The sequence below is a fragment of the Rissa tridactyla genome, chromosome 2 (genome assembly GCF_028500815.1).
Source record: "Rissa tridactyla isolate bRisTri1 chromosome 2, bRisTri1.patW.cur.20221130, whole genome shotgun sequence".
Taxonomy (NCBI): domain Eukaryota; kingdom Metazoa; phylum Chordata; class Aves; order Charadriiformes; family Laridae; genus Rissa; species Rissa tridactyla.
Window position 1 is genome coordinate 27,521,335 of NC_071467.1, and position 15,514 is coordinate 27,536,848.

At 44.7% G+C, this 15,514-nt stretch overlaps 1 protein-coding gene and 1 long non-coding RNA gene across 16 annotated transcripts in view; one reads left to right on the top strand and one right to left on the bottom strand.

Annotated features, from left to right (window-relative positions):
* Positions 1-359: 359 nt before the first annotated feature.
* LOC128904971 (uncharacterized) lies at positions 360-4,684 on the bottom strand. The gene is made up of 3 exons (XR_008464715.1): positions 4,499-4,684; positions 3,792-3,948; positions 360-1,596 (listed from the first exon to the last, which is right to left on the bottom strand). It is a non-coding gene; the product is annotated as an uncharacterized LOC128904971 (long non-coding RNA).
* RUNX1T1 (RUNX1 partner transcriptional co-repressor 1) overlaps positions 4,684-15,514 on the top strand; it is a 117,914-nt gene continuing 107,083 nt past the window's right edge. For 7 of the 15 annotated variants that reach the window (XM_054190174.1, XM_054190188.1, XM_054190176.1 and 4 more), the window contains exon 1: positions 4,684-5,149. Coding sequence is in view for 1 of the 15 variants with exons in the window: in XM_054190183.1 (XP_054046158.1) it covers positions 5,122-5,149 (28 nt within the window). In the remaining 14 variants the exon portion in view is untranslated. Of the gene's footprint in view, positions 5,150-5,212; positions 6,175-6,239; positions 6,541-6,587; positions 6,759-12,257; positions 12,299-15,514 lie in introns of those variants that run through there. The other 8 variants (XM_054190175.1, XM_054190178.1, XM_054190191.1 and 5 more) reach the window with 5 other exon arrangements.

Below are 15,514 nucleotides of genomic sequence, written 5' to 3' on the forward strand. Positions count from 1 at the left end.
CAGGAACCTCAACAGCAAAATGTTTCCTGCTCTTTGACATTGATGGAAACCAAATTTATTATTTCCATTTTGGTGTTTTCACGTTTGTTAGAGAAGAAGCGCCAAGCCTGTACTATTCCCGCGTAATCTATTCTTTTGGTTTCAGCACAGGCAAAAAAAAATAATCTCAGCACTTAAATATTTTCTATGTTAAAATACATTTAACGTTAACTATTCATTTAATAAATATTCAATACATATTTCTTTGCATAAACAACATGTAGACAATGGACTAAAACAAGTTAAGCTTTTTGCTTCTGTGAAAAAGAAACTTTTCAAAGCATTTTTTTCTCCCTCTTTTTGCTTGGTGTATTGCTTTATTTAACCCGTAGAATCTTTACTCTTGAAAAGATTTAGTTTTTTAATAAGAAACCATATTTCACCGAAAATGAGTGACAAAGCTGGCATTCTCACAAATGACTGTCAATATATAGATTTTGTTTATGTGATCTTTTCCAAAATAACCCAGCTCCCCTTTTTCTGTCACTGTGCATATATTCTTCTGCAAAGTGCTTCAGATTGCTGCAACCTTAATGAGGTTTTAGGAGTCCTGACAATGCCAAAAGACAAACAAGAATGCAAAAACATGTCCTTAGCGTATAATTTAATTAGGGAACACCCCAAATAAATATACATGAAGCAGGGTTAAAATCTGTCACATTAGACAAGGAGAAGATGTCAAAGCGTACAGCAGTGGAGCCTGTAAACTCCTGCAAGCGGATAGCTTCTCTTTTTTAATTTGGAAGGACCTTAACATGTTTTCCTCACTACCAAAAGCAAAGGATAAACAATAGTATGAGCAGAGAGAGAAGCAGGTAATATGTCAGCTCTTGCAGCATGTACATCACCTAGTGGACATGCTTTGCATACTAAAGGATGGGGATCTATCCTGCTGCTGCACGTTTGCAGCTCCCGTTATCAAGCGCGAGTCTGGGCGCCTGTTTCCCCCCTGTGTGAAGCTGCAAAGCGCATCCAGCGACTGAGCGGTCACCTGCCCCACGCCCTCGCCAAGCCGCCAAGGAAGGGGACAGCATTTCTGCGCCACGGGACTTTTTATGCCTTTGCCGCTTTTCTGTGCAGCGGTCAAGGCTGGATTCAGCCCGTACTCCAGCTAAACTGGGAAGGTTTTCCCAAAGAAAGTATATGCACTATTAAGGTGAATCCTGCAGCAGCCTCTGGACGGCACCACCTACAAAAGGTGCGCCAACAGGCTGACATGAAAACGAAGTGTGGCCTACGGTAACATGTAAAATGCACTTGTAAATTAGCGGGAAAATTGGAAAAACATGGTTAAGGGAAAGGTTCACAAGTTAAAGCTATCAAGGATCCAGCTTAGCGTTCTACCTGACTATTTAGTTGTATATGAACATTTACTGCGCCCCTCCATCCAAATGAGTGCTTGTCAAATGAGTGCTGTAGCAACTACGTACAGCCCCCGTCCATATGCCAGGGCCCGATCCAGCTCCGATGGAAGGGAATAGCGAGGTTCTTGCGTGCTTCACAGAGGGTGAAACCGAGCCTTTCAGAAGTGGGAGACACTTTAATCGACAGACGTGGCTGAAAGAAAAAAAACAAGCACGGACTTAAAGTCTGCACAGTTTGAGTGGAAAAGTGTTTGAGGAGATTGTCTAAGCTCTGGATGGGGACAAGTGACAATGTGTAACACTCTGAGCTGCAAGGCAGTGACAATTAGGAGGGACATACTTGTCTCTATTTTTAAACAGCCATGAGGTGAGTTGATATATAAGTTCTCTTCCAAGAATTTCAGTGCAGATGACTGCCCACAATATAATTATTCGCAGTAAAGAGTAAGCCATGTTTCAGCTCTGAACACTTGATTGGTCTCTGTACAATCAAAATATAGTCAGATTTGGACAGCCTAGCAGGATATTTCTGACTTCCATGTGCAACTATACTTTTACCAGCCTTTCTCTCACACAATGTCACACAGTGATACACAGTGTAAATCCTTCATATGTCAAATCAGACATGGCAGCTACAGTCTGCAGAAAAAATCTGCAGGGTGTAAAGTTACCAAGTATTTGTGAGGTCTTCTGTGAGGCTGCATTTTTTTTTCTTCCTGAAACATGAATTCATCTTTCAAAGAGCGTGTTTATTTTTCCTTTTTCACTAAAACATATCTACTTTCTCCAGGAAATAAATAGAGAAAAGAAAAAGGTACGGATATGAGAAGTTCACAATAAGCCAAGCTTCAATCATCAGCTTGGCAATATAACGATAATACTTGATGGTTACAATCTTTTATTATTTAGGAATTGTGACAATTTATTCTCCCAGCGTGTCTGAGAAAACTATAGTTGCCATGAAGGAGTCAGTATTTATCGCGCTCTACTACGCTTCGCTATCTGGGTAGGCTTTGTCCTTACTGGGAGCAGTGGGAAACGCTGTGCAATACGAGCCAAGGCCGGCGGTTTAATAGGTGATTTCTGTATTTTTCTCATTATGGAAAGAGAAGACAGAAGTCTGTAAACTTAATCAATTTGTAAGTGGATATTTAATTGCTAATAGCTCAGACTAGAGTTTCCAGAGTTTCTAAATCTTAGCTGACGTTCCTTCCCTATTTCAGAAGATAACACCTAGAAAGTCGATTAATCTTTTAGAGTGAAGGTAGATGCCAAAAAGGAAGTGCTGTGGGTTTTTTTTTAAAGCTGTAAACTGAGGATTAGGACTCGGTGTTCAGTCCCTGACACTTAAGCAAAACATGCTCTGGGACCATTGGCGAATCTCTTACTTATTTTTCAGCTTACGCATACAACAATTGGGACGAAAGTATCACGCCACAAAGATTTTCAGGCTCAAGTAAAGTTTCTAGATCTGCTATACACAAAGGAAGCCTTTTAGATTATTTTAAAATATTTGAAAATACCTTTTTAAGGGTTTTCCCATAATTTTGGCCTTGAAATAGACCTCTGTAAAACAGATAGCTTTTAAATTAGAAATCAATGCCAGACTTGCTTCTCACCATCTCTGTAAATTGAAATCACAGTAGACCAAAACATGTCTTGATTTATGCTCTGTTGAGCTGAATATACTGCAAGGTAAATTTGACCCCGTCTTAGTATATGCCAACCTGTTCATTAAAGCTCCATGGCCCTAAATATCTGCAGAAAAGGTAGATTTATCCAGATCATAAAAAGTATTTTTATCATATTTTCAAAATCAACCAGATTTTCAAAGCCAGCCACAGAGGCAGATAAATATTGCTATAAATATGCTTATAAATATACATATAAATCCTTCCCTCCCATTCTGGAAATGTGTATGTGCTTATCGTAAACACACCTAAGGTTACTTTGCATTCAATAGGTCTATTTATGTGCTTAAAATTAGGCATTTGTAAATTTGCAAGATCAGGCCTATAGTGTGTGTGTGCACGCGCACGTGTACATACAGGAATAAAGAATGCAGTTTGATCGGAAGTTCTATGCAATGCTCGCTCCTTTAGTTAACACCTGACATTTGAAAAAAAATGAAGCTAAATGTCCAGGCAGTTCTGACAGTTCCAATCCATTATCTGCAACCTGAAAAACCCACGCTCTTTTTTTACTCAATGTATGAAGTTCATGTGGTTTGGTTTTTTCATTTTTTTTTTTTGGGAGATGCCTTCTTTATATAGTATCAACATGACAGCAGAAGTACTGGTTTGCTGTAGGTTGTGTGACTAACAATAATATTCTCTGCAAAACCTAGATGGGAATAACTGATGAATCGGAAAATATATGGATGCCTACCGAAATGATTATGTAATGAAACACGAAGTCAAACGGTGGCATGCTTCTATTAATTGTAGATGATAGTAATTAATTTTCACTGCAGTTGCGATCGTGTCGCTGCTTTCCGAAGAATCCAGAATCCCCTTCCAGGAAAGTGTGAAATTGCATCTGGGTTCTGCAAGCCATGAAAGACTATAAATTTCTTTAAAAAAAAAAAGAAAAAAAAAAGAAAAAAGAGAGGGAGGCCTTCCTCGATACTGTACTTTAGAAAGAGGGGGAAAAACAAAGGGAAAAAGAAAATGATAATTGTTTTCTCTAAGGCTATTATCTAATGCAAAAGCAAACAGTCTGACTGGAAATCAGCTAACAGAAGGGGATTAGAGAGTAGATCTGAGAGTGGCTTGATTTCTAGCACTGCTGTCTCTTCACACAGTGATGAGACACAGGCAGAGCAGCCAGGAGCTCTCCAGATGGCTAGAGAAAGTGTTTGTCTTGGGTTACTGCAGGGCAGTCTGGACTCTTAAAGCCGGGGAGGCATCATTAGGGAGCAAGTTAGATGTCCACCCAGTAAAAGCCAGCGAAAGAAAGAAAGAGTAGGCAGGCTGCCCGAGAGGGACCGCGCTCGCCTATTGTTAACATATACTTGACCCCCACTAACCTCCTCACGACACAGATGTCTCCTACCTCTATCACCTCCCACTGCTTTAAGCCCTCCCCCCCTGCACCTGGGTAGCGGGGCCGGGCCGGCTGCTGGCAGTATGCTGCCTGCCTTGCGAGGTGCCTGTTAGCGGGGGAGCCGGGCGGAGCGGCGCGGCGAGAGGCGCGGAGAGCTGCGCGGAGCTCGGCGCAGCCTCGGGCGGGCGGTTCTCGGCTCGGCTCGGCTCGGCGCGGCTCGGCCGGGGGCAGAGCGATGCCTCGGCTGCCCGGGGACAGGCAGAGACCCCGCCACTGACAGCGGCCGCTCCCTGCGCTCCACATCACGTCTGTCTGCGGCAGCGAGGAGGAGGAGAAGGACCTTGGGCATTAACTATCTCGACTTGGAGACTTTATTTTTGGTTCTTGTCCCTTTCCCGTGGAACCAGTCGCCTCTCTCGAGCTGATCCTCCTTTAAAAAAAAAAAGAGAGAGGGAGAGAGAGCGAGGGGAGGGGGGGTGGGGGGGGAAGAGCAGCTGGAGTTTCTCCTCAGCTCGTTTTGACTTTTGTGGACGTGGATCATCTGGACTGGGAAGGGAAGCCGCGCTGCGCTGCTCTCCCCTTTCCCACCCCCTCGCCCCTCCAGCAGCCTGGGCTGCCGGCTCTCCCCCGAGCAGGACGGGAACTTTTATTTGCAGCTCGCAGCCCGTGGCGAATGGTGGGAATCTCCGGTCCTTTGCAGTGTGAGTACGGGGCGCGGGAAGGGCAGGGCGCGCCGGGGCGGGGGGGAGCCCGAGCCCCTTTTTCCCTTTCCCGTAAGGCTTCTCCTGGCTCTGAGGGGCTCCCGTGGCTGGAACTAACCCAGGCGGACCGGGGCAGCCGCCGTGCCCGGGCAAGGTTAGCACTGCATGCAGCTCTTACACCCGCTGTCCCCGGCTCGCAAACTCTCACCCCAAATATTTCTCAAGAGCCCAGAAACCAAACCCACCCAGGTTTTTTCTTAGAAAATAACCCTCTCGAGCACATATTCTTTCACAGCGTAGGGTTTCTGTCTCGATTTAGGACTTGCCTTTCCCCCCCCCCGCCCGCCTCCCCTCTTTCCAGATCACAGCTAGCCAATGTGAGTCGGAGTGTCTGAAATATTTCTGGTGGGATTTTTTTTTTTTTTGTTTGCTTGTTTGTTCCATTACAATCATGGGATTATGTAGCATTGGCAACATCACTTCAGGCTATTTTGTAAGAAATATTTCAGGCGGTGCACCCCGTCTTTAGCTGCACCGCGAGCCTGCAAGTATCTCGTTTCCTAAAACGATAGGGCAACGTTTGGGAGTGCATTTCCAAAACTGCAATACAATGCAATTGTGTCACCTCGCCTGGCTGAGCCGAATGGGTTGATTCCATAAATTCGTAGCACACCATCGATAAGGGAGATCGGAAGGGTGAAGTCCACACGCTGCCCGTTTACACGAGCCTTTGACTTTTGGCGAGTTCGAGTCCTTTTGTTAGTGCCAAAGTTGCGAGATTGGGCTAAAATTTGGTTTAGGGTAGGGAGGGATTTGCCACTCTAGCAGGGGCACCCGCGACTCCGTTAAACGTTAATTTATGGAGAAATTATGTGTGTTGTCACTGTGCTCTGCTCTCCTAAATGTTGGAGAGAAACTGAAAGTAACTAATCGGACGCAGCCCTCGAATCGCTCTCGCTCCAAGCGGGAGCGAAAAATGTTACTTCCCTCGGTTCATTGAGAAGTTTAAAGGCGGGAGGGCGAAGGTAAGACGCGCGGAGGCAGCCCCCCCCCCCCCCCCCCCCGCAAGTCGCATCCCGGAGTCCGGCGCGGCGGGACGGCCCTGCCCCGCCGGCTCCGCTTCCCGAGGGGAAGAGCCGCCTCCGAGCCGCTCGGGTCCCCCTGGTAGAGCAGCCCTGGGGTCTCCCGATCCGCAGCAGGCTCTGCCGGTCACCTCCCTCCGCCATGCCTTAAAATCGTGGCAGGGAAAGGACCTGCCTGCTTCTTGCGGTGCCGCCCCGCACCCGGCAGCTCCTGCCTGCGGATCGCTCTGATCAGCCGGCGGGAGAAAAATCTTCCCGACAAAACCTGCTGACGACTTTTCCATCGCCAACCCGCAGTCCGTCTCCGAGGTGCGCTCGCCTTGTGCTCAGCTGCAGGTTCGCCTTGGCAGGCAGAGCAGGACGCCGGGGACAGGCATGGCATAGCAGGGGCTGGGCAAAGATGGGTCTATACCTCTTAAGAGCAGCCTGCGGGAGCGGCCGTGCTGTCCCCGGGAACGCGGCAAGTGCCAAACGTTTGGCCATAGGGCATAGCCCTGACTAACTCAAAGGCTCTCTTCTGAGTCTCGGTATGTACAGCCAAGCGTTTGCTCCAGCAAATACTCGTGTGCTTAATGTAACGCTGACCCCTTTAACTTTTAACATCGCTTCCCCTAATTAATCTGTTCAGGCCCCAGACTTAAATGGTTGTCCACAGCTGCTGCAAATTGATTTATCCCCTGATGGTGGTCCGAGTTGCTGACCAAAGCAGGATTTCCCCCCCCCTTCCCTATTTTTGGTCTACTAATCTGTTTTGACTTATTTCCTACTTACAGTACTGCTTGCATGCTTTTTGAAGGACTTAGAAAATATTTTCTTCTGACATGTAGCTAGAAACATAATTATTGTATTTGTAAACACAATATGTTAGGGCTAAGGGTGAATATAATTTATTTAATTATACCCTTGTAGCCTTACATTTCCTTCTCCATTTCTGCATCCTGACAGATGCAATGGAAAGTTTAAATAAGCAACTTTGTTAACTGTAGTTTGAAGCACGACGTGAAAGACGTTTTTAGATTTTAGTTCTATTGTCCAGGTTTTCTGTTCTGCTTTTCTGTTAACGGTTTAGTGAATCTGGATAGCCGAGAGGATTGAAACTGGTTTCTAATGGTTGTTAAAGCTGATGCTTGACCTTTCCATGGGAAGTCTGAAAACCTCATTCAGTTTATTCTGGGCTGATTTCCTTAGGAAATCCAATATGATCAGGGAATTTCCTTCAGCTCGGCTGAATGTTAAAAAATCTAGTCTATCTTGTTTATACGTTCTGGTTTTAGCACTAGATGCTTCTGTGGCTCCCCGTCAATAGACAGAATCCTAGGAAAAAGATCTGAATATGGCTTATTCAAAACTGTGCAGTCTACGAAAATACAAAGTTGGCAAAGGCTTTGTTAGGTGTGAGATGCACTGCAGATTTGCTGTAAAGGTTTTTAATTATCAAGTTACGCTTGATTTGATAACTGTTAACTTTTCTAAGGTCAGTTTTATCATAGCTGAACCTTGAATATAATTGCTGCTACTTTCAATTCATGAGTCATTTTTCTTTGCTGTCCTGGGAAGCTCAGACACCCATCAGCACAAGAAAATCCCAAACTCCACCAAAAACCCAAACCCACCCTTAAATCCGTGGATGTCTCTGGGAAGCTGAAGCCGGGCCAGGCGTACAGGAGGTGGTAGCAGGGCTTCTTCTTGGGCCCTGCGTTTGCAGGAGGGCGAGCGGCTGGGTTCCCCAGCCCTGAGCATGCTGTAGGAGACAAGAACCATTCTGTTTGTAATGGAATGCAGACAGCAGTGTTAGGTCACTGCTTCCTGGCAACTGCTGCTCGAGTTGTTTTTCTTCAAAGGCTTTGTGCTTTTTAAATAGTTTCCAAAATCTTTTTAAGTAAAACATTGCCTTCTACCATTTTTGACCACCTTAACGTTAACTCGTTTTGTGCCTAAATAATGGACCAGTAAAACATCACACAGTGTCTCTCATCTGTATACGCTTAACACTATGTATGCCTGTGCGCACATGGAGTTTTATACTGGAAGTATTGTTTATAGAATAAAGGGGAGAAAAATAGCTCCACCTGGAGTGTTGGTCAGTGGCTAGTCAGCTCAGGACATTCTTCCCTGTCAAATCCTGTTTCTCACTTCTCTGAAATGAACTTCAGACGACAGGCGTTGAATGCGAAGCTCACTTCAGTGAGGTACTGTGCGGGCTGCAAACTCCTCGTTGCCAGACACTTCGGGTGAAATGGGCATCTGCAGGATTTGCATAGGGGGGTGATGGGAGAAAAGGCTTGCAATTGTCATTTTCATCTTTCAAATCCACTTGCCACAGTCCATTACTGTTAAATCTTTAGCTAATTGAATAAGGATATTAGTATGTTGCTATTGCAGGAGCTTCAGATTTTTTAGTTGGGGGGGGAAGATCTTGTTCTTTGTTCTGTAGAAACTTAAGTTGTCATGCAGAGATCAAGAAGCCTTATCAGCCGAAATAAAATGTGAATCTGGTGTTGTGCAGGGGCTATTTCTCATGGCTTGGCTAAAGAAATGTAAAAAGAAAATTATTTTGAATCTGAATACATTAAAAAACTTCGATGCGTGTAGTTAGTAACAGCCTGCTATTTTTCATACAGCCTTTAGTAGCAACCTAGATTGCTAGATTCAGTGTCAGTTTAAACTTTTATACGCATTATAACTAGTGAGAGTGTGAATTCTTAAAACATTGGCTTCCAGATTTCATTTTCTTCACCTTTCACATGAAAGATCTAAAAGAGTTAGTTTAAAAACTGAACTTTTAATGTAAAGGGTTTTGGTTTTCCACATAGGTGTTCCTTTTTAAAGAACTGCTTCAAAATCGCAGTTATCCTGTTCTTATTTACTATAAACTTGATTAGTTTAATATATGGTAGCATAACTACATCAGGAAGTAGTATACTGTGTGGTTTTGTGGATAAAGAAAAATGATCAGCAGATGTAAAATCAAAGTCAAAATATCCTGCCCTTTAAAAGGCTTTTTTTCCCTCCCCAAAATATTTTCATCTGAAAGACATTGACTTCCATCTTCATTTTTTTTTTTTCTGCCATTGATATGAAAGTTCCCAAATAATGTTTAGAGAACAGTGGACATTTTATTAAAGTAAACATTAGTTCAGTATAATGGAGGTAATTGTAAGTGATAAGAGCAGAGCAGGTTATCTGTGTGTTGTTTAAACAGAAGGAGCTATTTTGCACCATTTCCAGTAGCCATCTGTAGAGGAGAAGGGTTTGCACCTGTCTGTCCACACTAATTATAGATTAGGTCCAAAGAAATGAAATTCGAGTAGGCTTTCTCTTAATGAAATCCATAGTGATTTTATTGTAAATGTGTTTTGTGTACAGACGGTGATGGTTGGGGCTGTGAGTAAAACAAATTGCCGTATGGCTGTCATGTACTTGTAGTTGTAAAGCAGGATACTGCTGCATTAACAAAGGTGCTGAATAAAAACGCGGTGCTGCTCCATTTAAGTCCTAGGCTTCAGTCGTGGCTTTAGCTAGGTTTAGTCAAAAAGGTTCACTGAAAGCACAGAGTATTAAGGGGTATGTTTCAGGCTAGACTTCTCAGTTACTATCCCTTTTGTGTCAATGTACTGGCATATAGGTGGTCCTTTGGCTGAAATACGAGGTAGAAATGGTTTCACGTTAAAGATGTACATGCACACATGCAAAAGAGCGTGTCAGAAATACTTTCTTCTGGTTTAACACTATATTACTAAAATAAAGTGGAAAGAGTGAGAAACGCACTCTGCAGTAAAAGGTCACATGAATTTCTACCACATCTGTTTATAGTAATTATGAACATAATTAACATAAGAATTGCAAGTGAAGTAATGACAAGCTGAGCTATGAGATATTATGCCATAATGGTCATATGTTGGAATTCTCACATTATAGCATACTAGAATTCACATACTCAATGCAAGAAAGAAAATGTTAGATTTTTATCTATTTTAATGCTTCAAAACTTATCTGCCTGGGGCAGATGGACTTTACGCTTTATAGGAAGGTAACCCATTATTAAGAGAGAGTCAGTTGAAATTAAGATTTCTAGCCTGCAGCTTGGACTTTGAGACAGCTGTGCTTATGGAACGCCACTTCTGTTACACATTTGTACTCTGATTGTATTTATTTTATTAACACACATTGCTTTATTTTTAAATGTGAGTGTTTTTGTAGCGAGCTGTTTATATTAAAAAGGATCCTGGATTAGTTTTTCTTTAGTGTATTGTGCATCGAGTAGTAAAACTGCCTGTCAGAATGGCCAACATAGATATAAGCCATACATTGTGGCCCTGCAAGATGAGAACAGAATCTGATAGATCCTAAATTAGTCCCTGGCATGACATAGATATATCTCAAGGAAAAAATCCGTAACAAAAGTCCCAAAAAAGAGCAATCTCTCATTTGGACATAATACTTTGAAAGAACATAGAGAGAGAGAAAGCTCTGTGGTACCCTGCAGGTTGAATTAAAGTCACTTTTTTTAGAAATGCATAGAACATACCATTAAGTTTAGGGGCTAAGGTTTCAAATGAGTTGACTAACTTTTTGTAATATGACCTGTCTGATTACCTCTAAATATGGTTGTCACACAACTGACAACTGGAGGAAGTTGAGGGAGAAGTGGCCCTTCTTCAGGGTAAAAATACTGGCTGAGGAATGCATAGTAAATTTGACATGTGAAAATCAGTTTGCTGTAATGAAAAATCAAAGTCCTGTTTTTGTGATAGGGAAAACTTGCCAAATTGCTGTCTTTCTAAGGCTAAACATATAGAGTGGTTTATGAAAAATAAAAAAAAAAAATTACCTTGTGCTATGTCTCAGTGATACCAAGAGGTTTTTGCATTATTGGATTAGTGGAGGATTTGTGACAGACCCCTTTTTATCTGACATTCATTGCGGTGACACGATTTTCACACACACGCACCCTTCCCCCATCTAGGTTCTGGTTTTCACTTTGTATTATGTGTCAAATTCCCGTTATTTCTTTTCTTGTGGAAAAAGAACTGCTATCTTGGCCGAGTGATTTTGGAAGGAGTTCTGCGCTGAACAATGCTTGTCTCACTCCAGCCTGCGTCATTGTCCTCATCCCAGCCTTCACGGCACTCCTCTGCAGACGCGCAAGGGAAACGCGTTTCCTTAGCAAATTGAGTGTTGATTCCTAGGGAGAAACAGTTTTAAGACTTTAAAAACCTGAATGTGCAGGTTGGCAGCACCAACCTGGTGCCGCCATTCTGCTGGCTGGGCTGCTTTGCTGCCTACCTCATGATCACCCAGTCTTCTTTGACGGATCCCATCAAAATAAGCCCTCTACTTTCTCAAAACCTGAGCTGTTCAGTGGAGGGACCTACTCTGGCTTATCGTTCATCCTCTGGGGAATGATGCCACCACTCGCAGCGGCCCTGTTGTGTTCAGGCTCTTTTGCCACCGGCAAGGCCCAGTTGTCTGGGCCAGGCGCTTGGCCAAGCCAGCAGCGGATGCGTCCGGTTCCCGTGGTGGGCTAGGAGCCGTCGGTACGGCCTGGGAAGTGGGAGCTGGGCTGAAGGTGTGCGCACCCGTGGGGATGTCGCCTTGGTGGAAATGGAGGCGACCTCTGGCCGGGGAGCCAGCGCTGTGCTCCCCGGCTCTCTGGCAGGGTCCTTACCCCGGAGAGGCTTCGGGCAGCCTCCAAGGGCAGCGCCGGGTAGGATGCCCGCCGGAGCTCGGGTCCGGGCTGCCCGGGCGGCAGCCGCCGCCTTCTCACCCGGCGGGCGGCGCGGAGGTGGCGTCTCTCCCCTCACGCCGGGCGCGGCCTCCCCGGGGACCCCCCGCGCCGCCCCGGCCCCGCTCCCTCACACCCACCGTACATCCTCCAGCCCCCCGTCTGGGCCGCGCTGATACCGTAATCAGCCCCGATGCACGCCGCCGTCCCGCTCCCCCCCGCGCCGGCAGGGCCACAGCGGCGCGATGTGCCGTCCTTGCGCCGCAGATAAGCTGCGAGGTGTGTTTGAGGCGCACAAAGCCCCGGCCGCGCCGGCGCCTCCCTCCCTCTCTCCGCCGGAAGGTAATCTCCACCCGCGGCTCGGCGAGAGGCGGGCGGGGGGACACTCTTCGCCGCCTCCGGCCCTCCGCCCGGCTCCCTCGGCGCTGCGCAAGTGGATAGGAGCGGGGAGAAGTGAAGATGTAACCTCTTATCTTCCCCCCACCCCCCGCCCCGTCCCCCGGAGCGGGCGGGGGATTTACAGGCAGAGATTAGCCGGCGGGGAGAAGGGATCTGCCTTTTGTTGTGCGGGGGGCGGCCGCGGCCTGGGCGCTGCCTCCCCCCCGCCCCCGGGCCGCTCTGAGGGGAGCAGGATGGGGGACGGAGGGGGCTGTCGCTCGCCGCGGCCCCGTGGGGAGGGAAGGGGTGGTGGGAGAACAATAGGTTAGAGGGGGACCCCGCTTTAAACATAGGCCAGGGAGGAGGAGAGCGGCTTGTCTGGGTGTTTGACGGGACGAGGGTGTGTGTGTGGGTGAAGGGGCCGGCGCGGCGGGACGGCCGCTCCCTGAGGGGAGCGGGGTGGCGGCTGGGGCTGAGGTGAGGCGGCGGCCTCCGGGAACGGGCTGTCCCTGCCGGCTATGGCGGGTCGGTTCACCCCCCCGAGGGGCGCTGACAGGATGGGGCACCCACCGTGGCGGTGCCGGGGTGATTCCAGTGGAGGTTTCTGGCTGCCCAAATCCCCTCAGAGCATGACAGCGGGTTCTAGGAAAAGTGGCTTTTTTTTGTTGTTGTTGTTGTTTTGGACTTTTGGTGGTGATTTTTCAGTTTTCGCCAGATTGAGGTGACTTGCACGCTGAGTGTGTGCACGCACACTGCCTTAGCAAAGGGCTTTATCAACGATCATTTGCAGCAACATTAAACAATTACCTTTAAAATATATTTAAAAGTTTGAAATATTTATATCACCGTTTCACTTTGTCAAGTGTTTGCGCAGATAGATATATAGATATGATCTGGTAACTAAAAGCCTAATTAAAATTAGTTCAAAGCCAGGGGGGCATGTATTTCTTGTTGACAGCAGCAGATCGATAGGGTAAGACAATAGAGCCCCATTATTTTACTTCCATTGACTGAACATATTGACATTTCAGGTTTGCGATTGCCTCAGTGAGCATGATGAAACACTGAAATTCACGAACCAACTGTCTGGAGTGGCACATATATTACTGTATGTCATCTCTGCCTTCAGGTTACCTTATCACTGAAGCAGAATGGTAATGGATGGCAGCAGAGTACTTCAGAGGGGTTAGGGCTCTATCAGTTAAGAAGCTGACACATAGCAGGTTTCAGGAGTATCTTTAATTACACCTGGAATTATGTACAAGGGAAGATGGTCCTTGTTACCTGCTGCTGCGCTTCAGAGTTTACAGGCTCAGAAGCAGACAGGATAACAAGGTACTTATGTTTCATATTTTATATACATGACTTGATACCTTAAACTTCTGCAAGAGCCCAAGTACTTCTGATTGTGCTGTTTGCATGCTCGCCATGTTCTCCAATGGCAGCATCTGAGCCTGGTCTTGATGCTCAAGTCCCAGAGCACCTGCTAGACCTTCTCCCAGTCTGCAGATTGCAAAGGAAACAACAACTTTAAAATAAATAAATGTGCTTTGGGTTTCTCCCCCCTCAGCACGCTCTATCGACAGTGCTCAGGGACTTCAATGCAGTGAGACTACAGCAGAATTATACACATTTTTTCCTTAGTGTAAGCACTGTAAAAAGAAATGTCTGTGTGATATGTGCATGTGTATGCATAATTGTATATATTAATTTATATGATTGCATACAAATGCATATATAAAGAAGACCCAGTGGCTGCAGAACATACAACGTGTCTTGTAATTTCAAAGGCTTTTAGATGTTCTTTAAAATCTAGCTGACTAGAATGAAACCCATCAGGGTTAGGCAGAGATAGAGACTGAAATTAATTTAAAGCAGACAAAGAGCTAATATGAAAGAGCCACTAGTGATTTAACTCATTTTTAAAAGTAAGTGTAATGAAAATATAAAATGTATTCTGAGTGTGCCATCTACTCAGCAATTGTTGCCATCAAGTGGACTGCTGATGCCCTTTAAGATGGTAAAAAGAAAACTAGTCCTTTATACTATTTTCATGAAAATGTTAGGTTTCTGTTTGATCAGCAGGTGCTGTTGAGATGAAAGCCATGTGTAAATTTTCAGAAGGCCAAAAGTGTCAATTCAGAAAAGGAAAGTGATAAGAGAAAATGCAATCAGTTTTCCTGTTTTCAATTTGTGCAGGATTTGAAGAGCTGTTTTGTTAAACTGCTACATCTGCTCCAATATGAATATTGAACTACTTCCACTAAAAATAACACCCTATAATTTGGAAGCCATTGCAATCTTTTGTTAATGCAAGTGGGTTATTTAAAAAAAAAATCTATTCTGAAAAATCTCCTGCCTAATGTGCATTTTTGTTTATCGGCACTTTTATCTTCAGCAGATAAAATGGCATTATGCAATTAGGACCATATCTATTTGGACTGTAAAAATGGCACTGGATAGCTGAATGTCACTATATTGGTAAAAAGATTAAACTCGTACATTTAAAATAATTTTATTAATAAACTATGATTGTATCTTAAAATGGCAAGTGACTGCTTCCCCATTGCAACAATACCACTCTACCTACTACTGAGGATCTTGTTCAAAGCAAAGGATGTTCAGAGTATGACAACATTCTTGGGCTTGTTTCATTCCTGGTACACCTGCAAATCTTAAATTTCGGCTCATCAAGGACATTTCACTTAATGGGGCTTTTGGAGTAACTTTTTCCATGGTTAAATGAAATAATTAAATCGGGCTCAAATGCATGTATACAAAAATATTTGCTGCTGTGGCGCTGCTGACCCAATTGAGTTTTATGAACCTGGAAAGCACAGCATTGGTAGAGCATAAATTTTCTATCAGAGGCATCTCCAGAGAAAATAACATTATTGCTCTCTAATTTAAAAAAAAAATAAAAAAAGAAAACGGTACGTGTTTCTTAATTTTATAAATAAGGATCTCAATGAAGAAGTGGTAACTCACCATTACATCTGTAGAAACCTATGTACACAAGTAAATGCGCAGAATAAAATAAGAGCTTTTACTTCATTATTTCGATGTAGCAAACGACCTAGTTTTAATATTAGGCTAGTTTTTAGCTTTTGGATTCTAATCTAGTAGTCAGGAACTGAGTTTTTTGGCAGGTGTCTGCATGGGAAAGGGCCTTGCTGATGC